General features: G+C 41.2%; 1 protein-coding gene across 2 annotated transcripts in view; it reads left to right on the top strand.

Annotated features, from left to right (window-relative positions):
• The window catches only part of c5h8orf34 (chromosome 5 C8orf34 homolog), a 314780-nt gene that overhangs the window by 269085 nt on the left and 23283 nt on the right, over positions 1-22412 (top strand). Inside the window, exons 10-12 of one of the 2 annotated variants that reach the window (XM_048529761.2) lie at positions 7744-7817; positions 13675-13795; positions 16405-16880. In XM_048529761.2, the coding sequence (XP_048385718.2) occupies positions 7744-7817; positions 13675-13795; positions 16405-16880 (671 nt within the window). The remainder of the gene's footprint in view (positions 1-7743; positions 7818-13674; positions 13796-16404; positions 16881-22412) is intronic. The other variant, XM_048529760.2, reaches the window with a different exon arrangement.

Raw genomic sequence — 22412 nt, 5'->3', positions numbered from 1 at the left:
AAAGTCACCTTCAAGGGCAACTAGGGATGGGCAAGAAGTGCTGGTCAACCAGCGATGCCCACATCCCACAAACAAATAAAAACAAAACCTGATATACAGCACGCACTAGATCTATTGTCTACGACACACACACACACTGAGATAAAGAGCTGGTATTCAGAATAAGGCAATATTGGAAAGGAAACAGATGATTGGAAGAACTGTTCAGCTAGAAACTAGAGGAAGAAATTAACACTAATCCCCAATAAACATCAGTTAACCTCATTGCCATTGGAATTGTAGAAATAATCATCTGGGCTGCAGGTTGGAACCATAGCAGTAGAATGCTGTAAATCAAGGGTTTTCTGATGTTTCGCTCACAACACAAGGGGTCTTTGCTAAAGCTGTGGAGGCAAGAGTTGTGTGGTCATACAGAGATTGGAGGAATTCTTAGTCCAAAGTTAATGGAAGGACCCCAGTTAAATCTTGTACTTCAGTGAATATTGAAGAGAAACCAGAATGAATTCAGGGGAGCAGCAGAGCCATGGAGTCAGACAGCACAGAAACTGACACTTCAGTCCATGCCAAACGTAATCCCAAACTAATCTAGCCCCACTTGCCTGCTCCTAGCCCATACCCCTCCAAACCTTTCCTATTCATGTGTTTATCCAAATGTCTTTTAAACATTGTAGTCATACCACTTCCTTAGGAAGTACATTCCACATGCAAACCACCCTCTGTGTAAAAAAAAAAATCGCCTCGTAAGTCTTTTTTAAATCTCTCTCCTCTCACCTTTAAAACGTACCCTCTAATCTTGAAATCCCCAATTCTAAGGAAACGACACTACCACTAACTCTGTCTATATCTCTCATTATTTTATAAAATTCTATCAGGCCGCCTCAACCTCCTACGCTCCAGTGAAAAATGTTATCCTATCCAACCTTTCTTTATAACTCAAATCCTCCATACCCAGCAACATCCTGACAAATCTCTTCTGAATGCTCTCCAGCTTGACAATATCCTTCCTATAATAAGGTGACCAGAACTTGACGCTACTCTAAAAGAGGCCTCATCGATGTCCTGTACTACGTCAACATGACTTCCCATCTGCTATACTCAAAGGACTGAGCCATAAAGGCAAATGTGCCAAATGCCTTTTTAGCCATATGTGATGCAAACTTCAAAGAATCACATATCTGCACCTAGCTCCCTCTGTTCTACAACACTACCCTACTAGGCCCTACCATTAACTGTATAAGTCCTTGTTTGTTGTACCAAAATGCAATACTTCACATTTATCCAGATTGAACTCCATCTGCCACTTTTCAGCACAGGGCCCAGAAAAAGTCATCAAACATTAAATATTTAAGACAGAGAAGTCCTTGGCAGGAAATAGAAAGTGGTACTGGGTTCAGAGCATAAACGTTGATCAGCTGTATTGTTAATAGTCCTACCTTTGTTTAATAATTTTTTATTTACGGTAAAGTTTATTTTTGTCAAAGAAATGTAAAATCTTGTGGCTTAGTTCTGTCATTTACATTTCTTCTTTAAATGTTAAGAACCCTTATCAGGATTGTAGCTCTATCAAAGTGACCAAATTCTTTTGCTGCAGGGAAGTTATTTGGCAACTTGGCAAATGTTATAGTTTTTAGCCTGAAAATCTTTTCAATAAGAATTGATAACCATTGTCTTCTTTTAAATGATTCCTTTCCCTCTTTTGTTAGCCATGAGTGGATCACTTTGCCGGGAATTTTATATTTATTAATAAATCATATTACTTTTGCATATTTTACAGTATAAATAAAACAAAATACAATGAGAAGCTTCCAATTGTTGCCATGATCTGGCATCATTTTGAATAATTTTAAAATAAGGATTAAAAAAAGAAAGATACAACTCAAAGAGTGGCCATCGGTCTGAACCAGCTCATCACTAATGATACCTGCACTGCCATCCTTCCTCCACTGCTTCTCTGCCACCTACCAAACAATGTTGAAGTTGCTGATCCCTTGACGCCAGCTTTCGCCACTGAGCCTACCTTATCGAAGTCATGTTCACTGATTCAGGAGCTGCCAATTCCTATGCCAGATCCTGTGTTTAAAGTAATTAAGGGTTCACTCAAGATGTTATCTATCTAGACTTCCAAAAGGCCTTTGATACGGGGCCTCACGGGAGGCTGCTGAGCAAAGTGTTCGAGGTGAGCTACTGGCTTGGATTGAGGATTGGCTGTCTGACAGAAGGCAGAGAGTTGGGATAAAAGGCTCTTTTTCGGAATGGCAACCGGTGACAAGTGGTGTCCTGCAGGGTTCAGTGTTGGGGCCGCAGTTGTTCACCTTATATATTAATGATCTGGATGAAGGGACTGGGGCATTCTGGCGAAGTTTGCCAATGACACGAAGAAAGGTGGACAGGCAGGTAGTACTGAGGAGATGGGGAGGCTGCAGAAAGATTTAGTGATAATGGGAACTGCAGATGCTGGAGAATCCAAGATAATAAATGTGAGGTTGGATGAACACAGCAGGCCCAGCAGCATCTCAGGAGCACAAAAGTTGACGTTTCAGACCTAGACCCTTCATCAGAGAGGGGGATGGGGTGAGGGTTCTGGAATAAATAGGGAGAGGGGGGAGGCGGACCGAAGATGGAGAGAAAAGAAGATAGGTGGAGGGGAGAGTATAGATGGGGAGGTAGGGAGTGGATACCTGTCCGTCATCCCTGGACTGACCTATCCCCTCCCTACCTCCCCACTTATACTCTCCTCTCCACCTATCTTCTTTTCCCTCCATCTTCGGTCTGCCTCCCCCTCTCTCCCTATTTATTCCAGAACCCTCACCCCATCTCCCTTTTTGATGAAGGGTCTAGGCCCAAAACGTCAGCTTTTGTGCTCCTGAGATGCTGCTGGGCCTGCTGTGTTCATCCAGCCTCACATTTTATTATCTGCAGAAAGATTTAGACAGTTTAGGAGAGTGGTCCAGGAAATGGCGGATGAAATTCCACGTGAGCAAATGAGAGGTTTTGCACTTGGAAAAAAGAATACAGGCATGGACTATTTCCTAAACGGTGAGAAAACTCGTAAAGCAGAAGTACAAAGGGATCTGGGAGTGCTGGTCCAGGATTCTCTGAAAGTTAATATGCAGGTAGAGTCCGCGATTAAGAAAGTGAATGTAATGTTGTCATTTATCTCAAGAGGGTTGGAATATAAAAGCAGTGATGTGCTTCTGAGGCTTTATAAAGCTTTAGTTAGGCCCCATTTAGAATACTGTGTCTAATTTTGAGCCCCACACCTCAAGGACATACTAGCCCTGGAGCGTGTCCAGCAGAGATTCCCACGGATGATCCCTGGTAGATGAGCTAAGGATCCTGGGATTGTACTCATTAGAGTTTAGAAGGTTGAGGGGAGATCTAATAGAAACTTATAAGATAATGTATGGCTTAGAAAGGGTAGACGCTGGAAAGTTGTTTCCATTAGGCGGGGAGACTAGGGCCCGTGGGCACAGCCTTAGAATTACAGGGGGTAAATTTAAAACAGAAATGAGGAGACATTTCTTCAGCCAGAGAGTGGTGGGCTTGTGGAATTCACTGCCACGGAGTGCAGTGGAGGCCGGGATGTTAGATGCTTTCAAGGCAGAGATCGACAAATTCTTGATCTCATAAGGAATCAAGGGCTACGGGGAGAGTGCGGGTAAGTGGAGTTGAAATGCCCATCAGCCATGATTTAAATGGTGGAGTAAATCTACAATCAGAGGGCTATGAAATATGCGATTTATCTGTTATTCAATCAGGCTGAAAATTCATTGGGAACATGTTTAATTAGTCTGACTGGATCTATAACTGAAAGAAGATTAATCCTGGTGCAAGAGGAGAATTACAATACCTGCACCAATAAGTGAATCAATAACGAATCAATAATAATGAGACATGGGTGTCACTGGCTGGCCAGATGCTGCTTGGCCTGCTGTGTTCTTCCAGCTCCACACCTTGCTATCCCAGTATTTATTGCCTGTTTCTATTTGTCGTTGAGAGGATGGTGCTGAGCTGTCTTCTAGAGCCTCTGCAGTCCTTGTGATGTAGGTGGAACATTTGTGTACAACATTCATTCACGCAGACTGTAGCTTTCATGATTTTTGATAGCTTATGTACTGTAAACATTATATATATGTGTATAAGACGTTTCTTTTTCTAATGTACTCAATATGTGCTTTTCCAATATTCTGCACCTGTAAGACTTTTTCAAAGTCTTTTGTTTTGGTTTCTTTCTTCTCAAGAATTTTGTACATTTCTTTGTCCCCCAAAATCCAGAGAATATCAGCTCAGTCTACACAATCTCTTTCTGTTGTATAAAGCGTTATGGACCTGAAAGGGGTAATCTGAGGAGTGTATTAAGTATCACCCACTATGATCATGTGTTAAGGACAGGGTGGGAGACAGCACAGGATCTCAAAGGAGTAAGGTCTACCAACCATGTCCTTCTCACAGCCTCTGCAAAAATTTCCATCATTTCAATATAACTTGTGCTTCGTTCCTACGATGCAATATATATCTTTAGTAAAGCTTCCTTAGTCTTACTCACTAATCCCTTTGAAATAAATGCTCATGCACCATATGAATTCCAGATTGATTGCTGCCCATGCATGTTAACACCTTGTGATTTTGGGAAGGTGATTATTACACCTGGCATTATCACTGAGCTGTGATTCTGGGCTTGGTCCTGAGACCCAAGTAATTTGCTAGGGATCCAGGTTCAAACCCAGCCACAGCAGATGGTGGAGTCTGATTTAATTTAAAATGTACAATTACAAGTCTAACAATGGCAATGAACCCATTGTCAACTCTGATAGGGCAGAAACCCATCAGGTTCATTAATGTCCGTCAGGAAAGGAAACTGCCATCCTTACCGGATGTGACTCCAGACCGTCAGAAATGTGGTTGACTCTTACCTGCCCACAGGACAATACGTGCTGGCTCAGCCAACCAGGCCCTCATTCCATGAATGAATTAAAAAAAGCACACACATCAATGGCAAAATCTGAGTTCCAACATTGTCACATCCTTTATATTTAGAATGATTCTGCATTTCTACTTTCCCTATCAAAGTGGATAGCAGTGGAGTGTATTTGGCATATGCTTGTCAGTCTACTTTTCTTATGTCTATCCCATTACAACATCTGTCTGTCCACCTTTCTGCTCATTCTCTTGCACAGCTTTATATTATTGGCAACCATGTATGCATTACCCAGTCCCCTTATTGAAATCATTGATATAATTTGGAAGTGTCTGAGGATCAGGCACTGATCCTTGTGCCAGTCTACTGCTTGCAATCTGAAAACTTAAAAATTGGCTGGTTATTTCTACTTCCATTTTCTGTCCCTAAACCAATTGCCAGTCCAAGCTAATACGTTCCCACCAATCTCATGGGTCTTAGCTTAATCTAACATACCTCTATCAAGCAAAGGTGAGAGGCATGGACAAGGTGAATAGAAAACAACTTTTCCTCTTGATTGAAGGGCCAATGACAAGGAGGCTTAACATCAAAGTGAATGGAAGGTGGTTTAGAGGGCATTTGAGGAAAACGCTTTACACCCGGAGTGTGGTGAGAGCCTAGAATGGGCTGACTGGGAGGATCATTGAGGTGGGAAACCACACAACCTTTAAAAAGCACTTGAATAATCACCTGACGTGTCCTAACATTTAAGGCTATGGGCTTAGTGCATGAAAGTGGGACTAGTGCAGTTAATATCGCAAACTTTTAATTGAACCGATACTTTATGAACCAAAACTCTTGATAAACCAGCAAAGGTTATATACCTCAAATATCATACGTTTACTGTATTATTGTGATCTCCACAGTATCCTAGTAAATGGGAAGGCTCTCAGCTGTAGGTTTTATTTAAGGCAAACTTGTACTATTATTAAAGTGATTTATACTGTAAATAAGTGATTTATGCTGTAAGTCTGCATTACATTTCTATTACTTAGTGTGTGCTTTTACATTGATCATGTGAACCTCATGATCAACTAGAATATTTGATCAATGGGTATTCTCCTGGTCCCACAGGTGCCTGTTAGTAAAGAGTTTGCTGTTGTTTATTTTTTGGACGAACATACTTAATGGGTTGAAGGGCCTTTTCTGTACTGTATGATTCTATAAATGCTGCCTTCTTGACGCATGTCATTGCGTCTTCTGCCAGACAATGAAGACTGCTCATTTTTTATTTGTTCTGGGAGGTCATGTATGCCAGCGCCATTTTCATCAGTGAAAGCCTTGGCTACAGTGATGCACAAAACAAATGCTCAGGCATATTTGTCTAGTACAGCTGACTTCAATTGGTCCTATTATTCCAGAATTGAGGTGGATGCATGAAATATAATCCCTACAGTGTGGGAGCAGGCAATTTGGCCTATCAAGTCCACCCCAATCCCTCTGAAGAGCATCCCACCCATCCCTGTAGCCCTGCATGTTCCCATGGCTAATCCATCTGGTCTACGCGTCCCTGGACACAATGGGGCAATTTAGCACGGCCAATCCACCTAACCTGCACATCTTTGGACTGTGGGAGGAAACCCGAGCACCTGGGGAAACCCTGCACAGACACAGAGAGAATGTGCAAACTCCACACAGACAGTCACCCGAGGGTGGAATCAAACCCGGGTCCCTGGTGCTGTGGGGCAGCTGTGCTAATCACTGAGCCACTGTGCTGCCCTAGTAGGCATCCATCACATTGTCAGGCCTTCATTCACCTTGCTTATGTCTTCAGCTTTCCTGGGAAGTAAGAGACTGTGAGGCATCTAATCAATGATAGGGAAATGGGGAGGCAACGGCCTAGTAGTATTATTGCTGGACAGTTATTTGAGAGACCCAGGAAATGTTCTGGGGACCTGGGTTCCACCATGGCAGATGGTGGAATTTGAATTTAATGAAAAAAATATGGAATTAAGAATCTAATGATGACATGAATCCATTGTCAGTAAAACCCATCTGGTTTGCTGAAGTCATTTAGGGAAGGAAATTGCCATCCTCGCCCAGTCTGGCCTACATATGATGCCAGACCTACAGTAATATGGTTCACTCTTAACTGCCCTCTGGGCAATAAAATGCTGCCCTAGCCAGCCTTGCCCTCATCCCATTCGTAAATAAAAATATGATGGAAATGATTGCGTTCCGTTGGAATGTCGAGGGCTGGTGCCAGTGGAACTGAAGAAGACGATCAATCAATCAATGAATTCTGAGAGTTTAGCCGGAAGCAGAAAATCATCCTTAAAAATCCAAGAAAAAAGAAATGCAACCCAAATTGCCCTTGGAGGCTCAATGAATCATTTTACTCAGCCCTTATCATTTACTCCAGCACCTTTGGATCCCCATTATATGTGGTTCTCATTAACATATTCTCAAGAAAAAAACCATAAAGAACATTAGGATCACTACCTAAACATTATACAAATAATATTTTAAAAAAAACACTCCTGCCAGATTCTGGTGGGAGCTTCCAACACCTGTGGCAAATCGCTCCAGAAGGCTTTGGCTTGGAGTGTAGGTATATATCCATCTCAAAATTGATCAGTTGTCCCCTCCCCTGCAGCCTTTTTGTGCTCATACCTAGGACATGAGAGACTGATGCTGGCACTGAAATCTCCTCTAATACACACGCGCACACACACGTGAGTCTTGTTTATTTAACACACATGTATATGAATGTGCTGTTTGAGATTAATTATTGCTTAAAGAAGATATGAGTGTTTCAGAATGAGTTATGTATTCTTTTGGAACAGCTCCATTGCTTGGGGTGGAAAGAGTGATGCAAGATGAAGAAGAATTTGAGAGTGCTTCTCAAGTGTCAGGCCCTGTAAGTAGATTGAATTACAGGTGGCTTGTCTATTGTGATGGATGATCAGTCATGATAAACCTACTTACCAAATCCGTTACCAGCGTGAAGTTTTGTTTGAATTGAATATTTGGTTAAATGTTATTACCCCCGGTATTATACAAGCCTATTTTTGCATGATAAAATCAATAACACCCAGATACAACAACTTGCTGGAAGCAGCTTACTTACAGGAAATTGATAGAGAATCTCCAGAATCATTGAAGAATAAATATTTTTGTTTTGCAGAATGAGTACTTTTCTGCCTTTGCGGTTTATTTTGTCAACAGAAAAGTGGGGCAATTTTTCAAGCGAATGTTGTATCCTCAGTTATTGCGATTCTAAGTGGATATCTTGGCTAACATTTTCACAATTTTGTTTATGTGTGTTTAAAACTAAACGAACATGAAAGAAAGCTTTCATTTATATGGCACCTTTAATTTCCTGAGGACCCTCCGAAGTTCTCACAGGCAGTTAAGTACTTTTTAGTGTTGTCTGTGTTGAACTGTTGGCAAATATAACATCAATTAACAGCAATGGTGTGCAAACAGCAATTATATAGTTAACGTGGCATGGAAAAAATGGACAATTTAGAAACTCAATTAAAAGATGCTCGTGTGACACAGTGATATTGTTCCTACCTCTGACATAAAACATCAATATCCAGGCCCCATCTACTTCAGAGGTGACACCATGTGTCTGAATGGGTTAATTAGGAATAACTAGAATTGAAGTCCCATGAAGCAAGCCACAGGCCCATGGTAATGTTCAGGGAATAAATTGTTAACTTTGCTTTCTCTCCACAGATGCCATCAGACTTGTTGAGTTTCTCTAGCAATTTCTGTTTTTGCTTACGTGCTGGGGACATAGATTCAAATCCCATCAGGTCAGCTGATTGAGTTTAAATCAAATTAATACAAATCTCAAGTTGAAAACTAATTTCAGTATTGGTGACCATCAAACACCAGTTGGCTCATTCATGTTTTTATTTTGGAAGGAAGCTGCTTTCCTTACCTGGTCTAGACTACCTGGACTCAAGGACCACAGAAATGTGTTTGGTTCTGAACTGCACTCTTAAGTGGCCATCAGGTTACTCAATTCCAGCGTAATTTGGAAGGAGCAACAATTACAGGCGTTGTTCAGATGCCCAGATGCCACAAAAGAATAATAAACCCAATACCATGTTGTGACACACCTCAGTGGAAGTGGGGCTTGAACCCAGAAATACAAGCACTGCCTTTGCATTGCAAGAACCAGATATTAATTTGCACTTAAGTTCCACCAATCGCTGCGGTGGATAGTATCGCTAAATTACCATTCCCTTCAGGAAAATGTTAATTAAAAATACTTTGATTGAGAATCTAATGTTGTAGGCTGAGGGGAAAAATGTCAGCGAGATCATCAGGAGAATCCAAATTTTGATCTGTAAGACCATAAGACGTAGAAGCAGAAAATGGCCATCTAGCCCATCAAATCTTTTTTGGCATTCAGTGGGGGATTCAGTGATGGTAACACTATTGAATGTCAAGGGGCAGTGGTTAAATAGTTTCCTATTGCGATGGTCATAGACTGGCACTTGTGTGGTATGAATGTTACTTTCCACTTGTCGGCCCAAGCCAGGATATTATCCAGGCTGTTAAACGTACACCATTAAATGTAGACTGGGCAGAGTGTGTGCTCTAATCAAGTTCTGTACAAGTCTGACATAACTGATTTTCAATTCTCTCCCTCTAGATACGAACCCCAGTGTTTTGCTTATGTTTTTAATAATTTAGTAATCTGTGTTTCATTATCTGTGGAACTGTATACCTCGGTACCTCAGTTTCTGCGCCCAGTTCAGACTCTTGTCTCCCAGAAAGTAGGTTGCAGTCTGACTCCTATAAAAAAGCATCATATCAATTAATGTTCAATTTCCCTGCCCATTCTGCAAGTTTATCAACACCATCTTGCATTTTGTTGCAGACTTTCTCAGCATTAACTATTCGGTTGAATTTCAGCCCAAAATATTGTAATTATGCATCTTTTTCTGAGTCAAAGTCTTTCATGTAGATAGCAGCCTTATGAAACCCCATTTCCAACATTCAGCTAACCTGGGTAAAAAAAAACTGAAGTATGACCATGAAATAACAGCATCTATCTCAAAGTATATCCACGGTCATTCACATCTATTCATATGGAGCAGACTAAGTTTAGTTTAAATGGCATTAGTGTGCTCTGACATGTTGGGTAAATTATGGTTCCAATTTGTTTGCGACAAGTTTCTGGCAAAATGTTCTACCGCCCTATTTTACCCTGTTCAGCAACTCACAATTTCCTACTGTCTGTAGGAGGATATCGCTTTTATATTCTTTTCCTCCGACAATATACCCCAACACTCTCTTTGATTTTTTTAAATTGCTTCATCATTCCAAATATTCAAAGCAATATGAATGCCAACTTTGTCAAGCTGCTTGTAATTTGATAACATAAAGAAGATAAATGGTTTAGATGCGAGCATGGGATGTATCGTTAGTATCTGATGACACCAAAACTGGTGGCATCATGGACAATAAAGAAGATTATCTCGGAATGCATTTAATCTTTGATCAGATGGGCCAATGGTCTAAGGTGTGGCAGATGGAGTTTAAGTTAAATAAATGTGAGGTATTGCATTTTGGTAAGGCAAACCAGGGATGGACTTATACAGTAATTGGTAGGGTCCTAGGGTGTGTGGCTGGACAAAGAGACTTAGGGATGCAGGTGCATAGTTACTTGAGAGTGGATAGGGAGACAAGGTTGTGAAGAGGGCATATGGCGCACTTGCCTTCATTAGTCATTATTGAATATAAGAGTGGAGTTGTCATGTTGAGGTTGTACAAGATATTGGTGAGGTCCCTTTTTAGATTCGTGATAATGGGAACTGTAGATGCTGGAGAATCTGAGATAATAAAATGTGAGGCTGGATGAACACAGCAGACCCAGCAGCATCTCAGGAGCACAAAAGCTGACGTTTCGGGCCTAGACCCTTCATCAGAGAGCCTTTTTAGATTACTGCTTTCAGTTCTGGTTACACTTCTGTCGGCAGCATGTTGTTGAACTTGTGAAGGTGCAGAAAAGATTTACCAGGATGTTGCTGGGACTGAAGGGTTAGAGTTATAGAGAGAGGCCGAACGGGCTGGGGCTGTGTTCTCTTGAGTGTCGGAGACTGAAAGGTGACTGAAGAGTTTAATAACGTCGTGAGGAGCATCGATTGAGTGAATAGCCAAGGTCTGTTTCCTACAGTCAGCGAGTCCAAAACTGGAGAGCATAGGTTTAAAATGAGAGGGGAAAGCTTTAAAAAAGATGTGCGATAGTATTATCATGCATGGAGTGGTGTGTGTACGGAATGAGCTGCCAGAGGAAGTGGTGGAGCCTGGTACAATTACAACATGTAAAATACATCTGGATGGTATCTGAATAGGAAGGGTTTAGGGAAGTATAGGTCAAATGCGGGCCAATGGGACTAGGTCATTTGAGATGCCTGGTTGGCATGGATAAGTTGGAATGAAGGGTCTGTTTCTGTGCTGTGTGCCCCAATGACTCCAAGTGCAGATGCTGAAAATCTGAAAGAGAAACAGAAAATTCTGGAGAAACTCAGGAGGCCTGGCAGCATGAGTGGAAAGAGAAAGAGTCAATATTTCAAATCCTCCTTTGGAACCAGTTCCAGCAATTTCTGTTTTTATTTGTAATTTGAACTTGCCTGTTGTGTATTAATGATGGATATTTTTGGCCAACATTCTGTAAAATAAACTGATAAGAATTTTCCTTCTGTTATTCACCCAGTTACTTGATTAATGAATTTCAATCGTCACATTTTTCTTCATTATAAATTTCAAATTATCGGTTTTCATTAGAATCATTTTCCACTGCATGTAACACGGTGTTGCTAGCATCTCTTCAAATCTGCACCTTTATGAAATGTCAGTAATATAACTGGACATACTCTGATCACTGTCCCAAGCAAACACTGGTTGAAGACTGGTTGTATTCTCATTAACCTACCATAGTATTATTTCTGATATTTGATGGTAGCTTTCTAATGTAAGATTTGGAGGATGAATAAGAAAACTGGAACAAAATTGACAAAGGGCAAACACCATTTCCTATTTGCTACCTGCAGAAAAATGCAGATCCCTTAAAATTAGGCCAGAGGTTCCCTTAGCTCCCCACCTTAACCCTGGTATGAAATTGGTGGAAGCTGCAGATCAAATGGAGTCAATGTTTGGGAAAGACTCCAGCGAGGTCATGTTCATCTATGAAAGACAACATGTAAGGCCAGAAATCAGCTCAGTCATCATTAAAAACTGGAATAACTGTGGATGCTGTAAATCAGAAAGAAAAACAGAAAAGCTCACAAGTCTGGAAGCATCTGTGGAGCGAAATCAGAGTTAACGTTTCGGGTCAAGTGACCCTCCCTCAGTTCCAATTACATGGTCAAATAGCCTTTTGGCATTCCCAGTTTACAAACATGCAAGCTGGAGAGTGGCTTGGTGGCTCAGGGATCAGCACTGCTGCCTCACAGCACCAGCAACCTGGGTTCAATTCCACCCTGATGGAATTGGTACATTCTCCCTGTGTCAGCGTGGGTTTCCTCCAGGTGCTCCAGTTTCCTCCTGCAGTTCAAAGATATGCAGTTTGGGTGGATTGGCCCTGATAAATTACCCACAGTGTGCAATAGGGATGTTCAGGCTAGGTGGATTTGCGATAGGATGTGCAGGGTTGGGGCCCTGGGTCTGGGTGGAATGCTTTTTGAAGGATTAGTGTGGACTCAATAGGCTGAATTGCCTGCTTCCACACTGGAGGCATTCTTTATTTGATTTCCCTGTGTATTCAATTATCCCTCATCTGAGTTACATGGAAAACTAATTAAAAGCCTATAAAATTTCAGAATCCCACTCTGTAGGTTCACCTATTAGTCAAATATCAATGAATGGACATTTGTGGAATTGTACTTCAATATAAATCAGTGCCCATCTTGAGAGGAAGGGAATGTAGGAATAGGTTCTTGATCCTTTTCAGACTATTCAATGAGATCTTGGTTGATCTGTGACCCAATGTCTTATATCTGCCATTGCTCATATTCCTTAGTATCTTTCAGTGACAAAAGTCTAGCAATTTTAGTTTTAAATTCAATAATTAGTCTGACACAATTCATGTTCATATGAATAAATTATTCCTAATTTCACTCACAAAAAGACTGACTTCAATTTTTAGATGATACCCTGCTGCTGTGACATTTCCCAAACAGACAAAACAACTTTTGCTTACCAAACCGTTTCCACTATCAGCAGTAGATGCAGATTTAGTTGTTAATTTTAAATCTAACCGAATACATCCTGCAAGCATAAAAAGGGAAATGGCCACAAGCAGATCTATATAGTTAAAATACAGATCAACCATGATCTCATTGAATGGCAGAACAGACTCAAGGGGCTGAATGGCTTACTCCTGTTTCTGTGTTACTGCTCGATGTGTTCCCTTCTGTATTTTTAAACCTTCCATTAAATCACCCCTTAATCTACTAAATTCTAATTTGTTTATCTCTCCTCGTAGTTCAACCATTGGTCTCCAGGTACCATTCTAGGAAATCTATGTTGCATTCTCTCAATTCCATTTTTTCCTCTCCTAGACATGACACCTAGCACTGTGGTCTGCATTCCAGGTCTGGTCTAACCAGGGCTTTGTACAATTGAAGCATAACTTCTGCACGTTGCCTTCTGTTCCTCTCAAGACCATTTTGATTATTTCAGCAAACGGTGCATTTAAATGAACGCGTGAAAGTGAATTGTAAGATGTATAACCTCATTTTCTGTACATACAGCGGCGGCCGTTCTGGGAAACATGTCTGCCTCCTAACCAAAGTGGAGAATCTTTGAGTCAGAAACAGCCAAAAGATTTCATGGCCTCAAAAGAACAGTCAGCAGTGGAGAAACGTCTCACTAGTATGTACAAATTCCACCTCTTTACAGTGTTATTCAATAAAATACACTGGTAAAATTTTCGTAATATTTACCTATCAGTGCTTTAATAACTGTGAAAAAATGTGCATGTGTAAATTATGAACTATTACATAAAGACAGTATTGGGATTGTATCCATTTGTAAAGAGATTGACTCTGAGAAATCTTAGTTACCTATCTACGAGACCGTTGCTGCTGCTTACCCTGCCGCAGTACTAGAACAGAATAGAATCCCTACAGTGTGGAAACAGGCCCCTCGGCCCAACAAGTCCACACCGACCTTCAGAACATTCCACCCAGACCCATCCCCACCTAATCTACACATCCCTGACCACAATGGGGCCATTTAGCATGACTAATCCACCTAGTCTGCACATTTTTGGACTGTGGGTGGAAACTGGAGCACCTGGAGGAAAACCCACGCAGAAATGGGGAGAATGTGCAAACTCCACACAGTCTCCCAAGAGTGGAATCGAACTCAGGTTCCTGGAGCTGTGAGGCAGCAGTGGTAACCACTGAACCACCGTGCTGCCAATTATTGTCAATTTGGTGTTAATACATTAATATACATGAGGATGGCAGAAATATTTGAATTTAGCAGTCTCAGATTATCGCAAAGAAGCAATCTTACACAAGATTTTAAAATAATTATTGGGAAACTGCAGTTTGAAAATGATTCATAAACTAGATAAGTAGGAAAATCATGTGACCCATGAAAGGTGAGAATGGTTTATCGATTGTGGAGGTTTGAATTGGAAGTGGTTCAGAGTGAGCATTGGCCTCTGTAGCTGGTGATGACAGCCATATTTACTGTGAACATAAAGTCACATTCAGGCCAGAGCCAGTAAGGACAGCAGATTTCCTTCTTGAAAAGACATCAGTGAACCAAATAGGTTTTTATGGTAATCAATTATAGCTTCATGATCACCATTACCGTGTGGCAATTTTTAAAAAAATTCCAGACTTATTAATTGAGTTCAAATTCTACCAGATAACATCATGAGAATTGAGCTCATGTCCTCAGAGCAATAACCTTGGCCTCTTGATTGCTAGTTCAGTGAAATTGTCGCAATACCATCACCCTCCCTTACTGTGTTTGACTGGATGTGGCATCAAAGCATTCTTATGACAAATGAAGTCAATAGGAATCATAGGGAAACTCTTCAATGGCTAGCATTGACAATGGCCTATCCCAGAGTAGTTGTTGTATATCAATCATCTCAGTCCTAGAACAGCAGTGCATATGATCTTCAGGGTCCTGTCCCAGGTCCAACCATCTTCATGAGTGACCTTCCCTGAATAGATTTCTGGGCTATCAACCAAGCTTCTGAGAGCTCAGAAATCCATTAGTCTTGTGAAACACCTGAGCCCTTACCTGTCTGACAACTCTGACACTCTGACCTCTGTTTCACACTGCTTAAACTATCTATATCAAGAACTCCAGAATTGCTGGTTTGGAAAAATAAGGAAGTGGTTTGTAAATGGAACTTGAATATGCATACAGTCCCTGGGTTGTGAACAGGTTCCATTTTGGAGTTGTCTACAAGTTGAGTTGTATGCAAATTGGAACACAATGCCGTATAATGTAAAGTAGCCAGGTGCAAGTTCAAGAAAATGTTTATGTGTCATATCCTTAAAATCGTACTCCTCTATGTAATCATACCTATAAATCCAAGAATTTGTAAATCTAAAGTTCATAAATTGGGGAACCCCTATCCAACAATGTTACTACCTTAGGTTTCCAGATAACTCCAGTTACATATTTGATTTGATTTATTATTATCACATATATCTAGGTACAGCGAAAGGTTTTGTTTTGCGTGCAGTAGGGCAGATCATATCATACAAAATGCATTAGGGTAATAGAACAGAGCGTGGAATACAATGTTATGCCTGCAGAGAAGATGCTCCAAGAGCATGATCAACATTAAGTTTACAATTTGAGAAGTCTGTTCAGAAGTGTAATAACTGCAGGGAAGAAGTTGTTATTGAATCTGTTGGTACATGTTTTAGCTTTTGTATCTTCTGCCTGATGGAAGAGGTTGGAAGAGATTATAACTGGGGTGTAAGGGGTCTTTGATTATGTTGGCTGCTTTTATGGAGCAGTGAGAGGTGTAGATGGACTCAATGGATGGAAAGTTGGCTTCCATGATAGTCTGTGTTCACAACTCTCTGTAATTTCTTATAGTCCTGGGCAGAGCAGTTGCCATACAAGCTGTGATGCATCCAGATAGAATGCTTTCAATGGTGGAAACTAACCCCAGTTCATGCAGGCAGACTCCATCAAAATCATATATTATTCCAAGTAAAGGTAATTATCAAAAACAGTGGCCCAATAAAATAAATCTTATGATATGCTGGGATTCTGCACATCCTAGACGTGACATTTGTTAAAACACTAACTAAACTCTACTGGAATCACTCAGGACAACATTTATTTCTGTGTCTTCTTTTATGTGAACCCCCTTTCTCTATTTATCTGTCTCCCATTGCTAACAATTTTAATTGGAAGATTTTCATCACATTGTGTATTTTTTGAAATTTACTGTTTTCCGGTGCGATAACTAAATAGAACTCAATTTTCTATTATAGAACCTGACAAGGATCTTGCTGCAAAGACATTAGCAACGGATTCTGAAATGCAAAGCGGTTTGGATATGCAAAATAAGTTACCCATGTCAAATTACCGTGGAGATCTTTCCCAAGCTCTGGGTCAAAATTCAAGACCTCAGACACCGCCAAGTCTTTTTGGGAAAGAGATTCCACCTTGGAGCCAAAGAGGTAAATTATCACTGAGCTTCAGTCATCAGAACAGGAGAGAGGAGTTCCCCAGCAACCAGTATAACAGGCCTCAAACACCATTAACTCAAGGAAGCCGACCTGCAACTCCTAACAGTCAATTACTTCAAACTGCACCTTCTAACAACCCTGGCAATAAAGTAGAAATCTTCAACAATTCAAATAGGATGGCTTTGCCGATCAGTCATGCTGGAAGACAACATTGTTCTCCAGCTAAACAGGCTGGCAAAAATGCTGACAATCCTTTGCAACGGAGCCATTTGTCTGAGGTGAGAATATATAGATCACTTGGATCTCTGGTAGTAACTTACTTAAAAATGAAGAAAATCTGCAAAATGTATTTGAAAATTAAATTTTCTGCCACACAAACTAACTTCAGAGAAAACTGTCAGCAAATAATTGAAGATTCAGGAAAATTGGATAAATCGTATTTTCATATAAAAGAAATTAGGTTAAATTGATATTAATGAGAAGCGTTATCTTCCTACAAAAAAAGTCCTTGAACTCTCTCCCTAATGCCATTGTAGGAAGGGCAACAAGGGATGAGTAGATGATCTAGTCAGCAACACCCAGATCGCTTGAATGAAGAAAATATTTCCAATAAAAGAAAGTGGTTCAAGAAAACACAATCTGAGTATTTATTTTCAAATGGAATATGATAAATATCAGTATAAATTGCTTTACCTTTAATCTTCATTGAGCTACTTTCCTTCTTGGTGTTGTTGTACTTGATCATAAATGCAACACTTGCATCATCACCATAAAGGGAGGAATCTTGTACCTACACCCTTTCCACCCTGCTGCCGATTGTGCTCTTTAAGTGGGAAATTAATGCCCATTCTTGGGTTGAGGGTGTTGCTGACTAGGCCAGCATTTTTAGCCAAGAGGGCAGTTAAGTGTAGAGTCACATGAGGATGGGATCAGCTAAGGATGACAGTTTCCCTCCCCAAAGGGCCAAATGAGTTTCCTGACAATCAACAATGGTTTCGTCATCACCATTAGGCTTCTATTTCCAGATATTTATTAAATTCAAATTTCACTATCTGCTGTGGCAGGATTTGTACCCTGGTCTCTGGAACGTTACCTGGTTCTCTGAATTAATAGATAATCCCACTAAGCCATCAGCTGCCCTTAAATAGCACAGCTTGTAGTCTGTTTCTAATGTTCTATATTGCAGTCGGCATTCAATTGAGGAAAGTACTGTCATTCTAAGTTCCTTCTATTCATTTAGTGGATGTGAGCATCACTGACTGGGCCAGCATTTATTAACCATCCCTAACTTCCCTTGAGAAGGTAGTGGTGAGCTGCCTTCTTGAATCACTGCAGTCCTTGGAGTGCAGGTACACCCCACAATGCTGTTAGGGGAAATGTTCCCGTATTTTGAACCAGCAACACTGAGGGAATGGTGCTGTATTTCCAAGTCAGGATCGTGAGTGGATTGAAGAGAACCTTGCAAATGATGATGCTCCCATGTAAATGCTATCCTTGACCTATTAGATAGTAGAGGGGTGCATATTTGGAAGGTATTGTCTGAGGATCTTTGGTAAATTTTTGCATCTTATAGATGGTACACACTGCCGCTACTGAACGTTGGTGGTGGAGGGAGTGGATACATATCGATGTGGTGCCAATCAAAGGGGTTGCTTGGTCCTGGATTGTGTCAGTCTTCTTGAGTGTTATTGATCTGTATCCATCGGGGCAAGTGGGCAGCATTCCATCGCACTCCTGACACCTGCCTTGTAGATGATTGGCAGGCTCTGGGGAATCAGGAGGTGAATTTGCTTCAGTATTCCTAGCCTCTGATCTGCTGTTGTAGCCACTATGTTTGTGTGGCAAATCCAGTGGGTTTCTGGCCAATGGGCAGTGGCTGGATGGTCTCTTATTAGGGATAGTCACTTCATGGAATTTGCATGACATGAATGTTACGTGTCAGCCAAGCCTGGATATTGTCCAGATCTTGCCACATTTGGATGTGGGTGTCACTCACTGTTCTCTGTTTTTATGTTAAAAACATGGTCAAACTTATTATTAGCCTTGAGTTTGCCTATAGTATGAGCCGCAGGTCAGTTTCTTATCAGACTAAGCTAAATGGTCAGACATGTATAATCAAACTTTCCAAAGACCCGCAGAGTTTTCATGGGCTAGCCCCATTAAAGAGTTAAGGTCAACGTATCAATTCGATTATAAGGTTTCTAGGTTTTCAATGAACTCGGATCCATTGTCTACCTTCAGAGATTGATGGAGCTATCAGCTTCCTGCAAGCATAATGTGGGTAGATAGCTGACCCTTTGTTACCAGTTCATGTTCAGAGGCAGAAGTTCTACGCCCTTATTGTCTCACTATTTTACAGTGTTCATACAATCAATCCTTGGTGTGAAAATCTGCAAGTGTGGTGGTTTAACTTTAAATATACAAGAAAGTATTTTTTTTTTAAATAATTTATCAACTTTTTCATGCCTCATCATTCAGTCAGACTTTTCTCCCCGTCTCTGTACTGAGCACCTGTATCAAAGTCACTAAAATTGTTCTTTGTAACAGTGATAAGTTATCCTTCTCTATCTTTCTCGGCCTGTCTGCGGCCTTTAAAATTGTTGATGACACCATCCTCCTCCAATGCTTCTTCATTATCGACCAGCTCCCTGCTTTCATTTCTGATCTTGTTAATTGTAACCAGGGAATCCTGTTGGTTTGGCGTCAGTGATAATGGGAACTACAGATGCTGGGGAATCCAAGGTAACAAAGTGTGGAGCTGGATGAACACAGCAGGCCAAGCAGCATCTCAGGAGCACAAAGGTTGTTGGCTTCTCTACTGGCTTTTGCACTGTTTCCACTGGTTTCCATGCGACTCTAGCCTTGGCTGCCTCCTCTTGGTCATCTGTGTGGGGTCCCTTGGCAACCATAATCTAAACACATGTCGTCAGATGCTATATAAATGCAAGGCATTGTAGTAAGACTGGAGGAGATTTTAGAGACAGGAAGGGACAATGCCATGGAAAGATTTGGAGTTAGGAGGAACATTTTAAAATTGAGATCCAATGAGCATAGAGGTAATGGTCAATGGAACTTAGTGCAAGTTAGATTACAGGCAGCAGAGTTTTGGATGAAGTCAATGAGTTTGTAAGATGTGTAACCAGCTCGGAGACCATGGAAGCAATAAGTAATAAAAGTGTGGATGAGCTTTCCAGCAGTAGATGGCCTGAGGAGGCGTTGGGTCCATGGGTCCCTTTTTGTTACTGCCGTGGATGGAGTTGACTTGGTTCATGGAAGACATTTCAGGTTGGAAATTTAATTCGTGTTCACGGGAGCAAGTTGCTGCTAATCTGAATTGTCTGTTATTTCCCAACTTTTCCTGTGTAGCAATTCTGTTATTTCACACAAAATTATATTGGATAAACACCTTCCGATTGCCAACCAAATGACACCACCTCTGGTAACCAACCATTTTAACTCCCCTTCCCACTCCCTGGGCGACATGTCCACCCTGGGCCTCCACCAGTGTCACAATGACACCACCTGGAAACTGGAGGAGCAGCACCACATATTCTGCCTCAGGAGCCGACAGCCCAATGGCCCAAATATGGACTTTACCAGTTTCAAAATCTCCCCACCCCCACCCTTCTCCACTTTGGGAAACAGACACTGACTATGCATCCCACATTGTGTCAACACTAGTCAATTTGCCTTATTTTCTTGCCCTGTGTTGCGGGGTCCTGCAATTCTCCAAACTATTGCGTTTTACCTTCGCCTCAATACGGACAAATAAAACTTTCATCTAAATGAAGTGAAGGGTTTTTGTCTCTTCCAACATATTTCCCCAAAATCAGTGACAAATTGGGCAATAGTCACCCATCACAGCTAGACTTGCTGAGCAGCATGGGCAGCCAATCCTGCAATTCTTTCAATTTATAGTTCTCATTCCTGTTTTAAAATTTCTTCTCGGTCTTGCCCCTCTCATTATACTCCTCCACGCCGAGGACTTTTGTTCTTCGACTCAAGCCTCTCATTGGTGTTTATCCTTCTCATCATTTAGGCCCCACCCTCTGTAATTTCTTCTGTAAACATCTTACTTTACCTTAACATTTTTAAGACCCTCATTAACGCATAGGCTTTTGAGTAAACTTCTACGTATCATCCCTTTGGTTTGACATCCATTTTTACTTGAGTGCAGATAGAATTGTATTTCTGAAGAAGGGTCTTGTCCCGAAAAGCCGGGTTTCCTGCTCCTCTGATGCTCCCTAGCCTGGTGTATTCCTCCAGCTCTACACTGTGTTACCTCAGACTCCAGCATTGACAGTTCTTACTATCTCTAATAGAATAGTAGAGTTGTACAGCAAAGAAATGGATGTTTTGATCCAACTAGTCCATGCTAGTGATATCCTGAATTAACCTAGCCCCATTTGCTGGCTTTTGGCCCACATCCTTTTTCATGCTTCCTATTTATATACTCATCCAGATGCCTTTTAACTATTGTAATTGTACCAGCCTCCACCACTTACTGTGGCAGCTCATTCCATACATGTACCAGCTTCTGTGTGAAAAAGTTGCCCCGAAGTTTTCTTTCAATATTTCCCCTCCTACTTTAAACCTATGCCCTCTAGTTTTGGGCTCCACTACTGTGGGGAAAAAACCTTGGCTATTCACCCCATCCATGCCGTTCATGATTTTATAAGCCTCTATAAAGTCAACCCTCAGCCTCAATGCCCCAGGGAAAATAACCCCAGCCTATTGAGCTTCTCTCTACAGCTCAGACACTCGAACCCTGGAAACACCCTTGTAAACCCTTTTATGAACACTTTCAAGCTTCACAACATCCTTCCTATAGCAGGGAAACCAGAAGTGAACATGGTACTCCAAAAGTGGCCTACCAACGTCCTGTACAGTTGCAACAAAAAAAAACCCCAACTCCTATATTCAATGCATGGACCAATAACGGCAAACATATCAAACACATTCTACACTACCCTGTCAAGCTCCAAGTGAACTTCTAAGGAAATATGAATCTGCGTCCCAAGGTCTCTTTGTTTGGCAACACTCTCCAGGATACTACCATTAAGTATATAAATTCTATCCTGATTTGCCTCACCAAAATGCAATACCTCATCTATCTTTCCTATCCAAATGAAATTATCTGTATTAAACTCCATCTGCCACTTCCCAGCCCATCGAACCATCCGATCAAGATCCCATTGTACTCTGAGGTAACCTTCTTCACTATCCACTACACCACCAGTTTTGATATTAACGGCACATGTGCATCCTATATTCACGTCCAAACCATTTATATAAATGACAAAAATCAGTGGACCCAGCATTGATCCTTGTAGCGCACAAGATCATAGGCTTCAAGTCTAAAAAGCAACCCACAACCACCACCCTCTGTCTCCTACCATCAAGCCAGTTCTGTATCCAATTGGCTAGCTCTCCCTGGATCCTATGTGATCTAATCTTGCTAACCAGCATACCCAGTGGAACCTTGTGGAACGCCTTGCTGAAGTCTCGCTGTAACGACAGAATAGAAATCGGTATTTTGAGGTCCAGGTTTGGGGAACTGTGTGGATCTTGAGGATATTGTTGTTAACACAGAGAAAAGAGGAGCAAGGAGGGCTTCAGCTGCTTTTAGGATGATTTGATTTGATTTGATTTATCATTATCACACATACTGCGACACGGTGAAAAGTATTTTTAATGTGCTAACCAGGCAAATCATATTACTTAAATACATCGGGCTAATAGAACAGAATGGCGAATATAGTGTTACAGCTACAGAGAAGGTGCAGAGAGAGATCAACTTAAAGATATAG

The sequence above is a fragment of the Stegostoma tigrinum genome, chromosome 5, assembly GCF_030684315.1.
Source record: "Stegostoma tigrinum isolate sSteTig4 chromosome 5, sSteTig4.hap1, whole genome shotgun sequence".
NCBI classification, from domain to species: Eukaryota; Metazoa; Chordata; class Chondrichthyes; order Orectolobiformes; family Stegostomatidae; genus Stegostoma; species Stegostoma tigrinum.
This window is presented reverse-complemented; position numbering and strand designations above follow the sequence as displayed.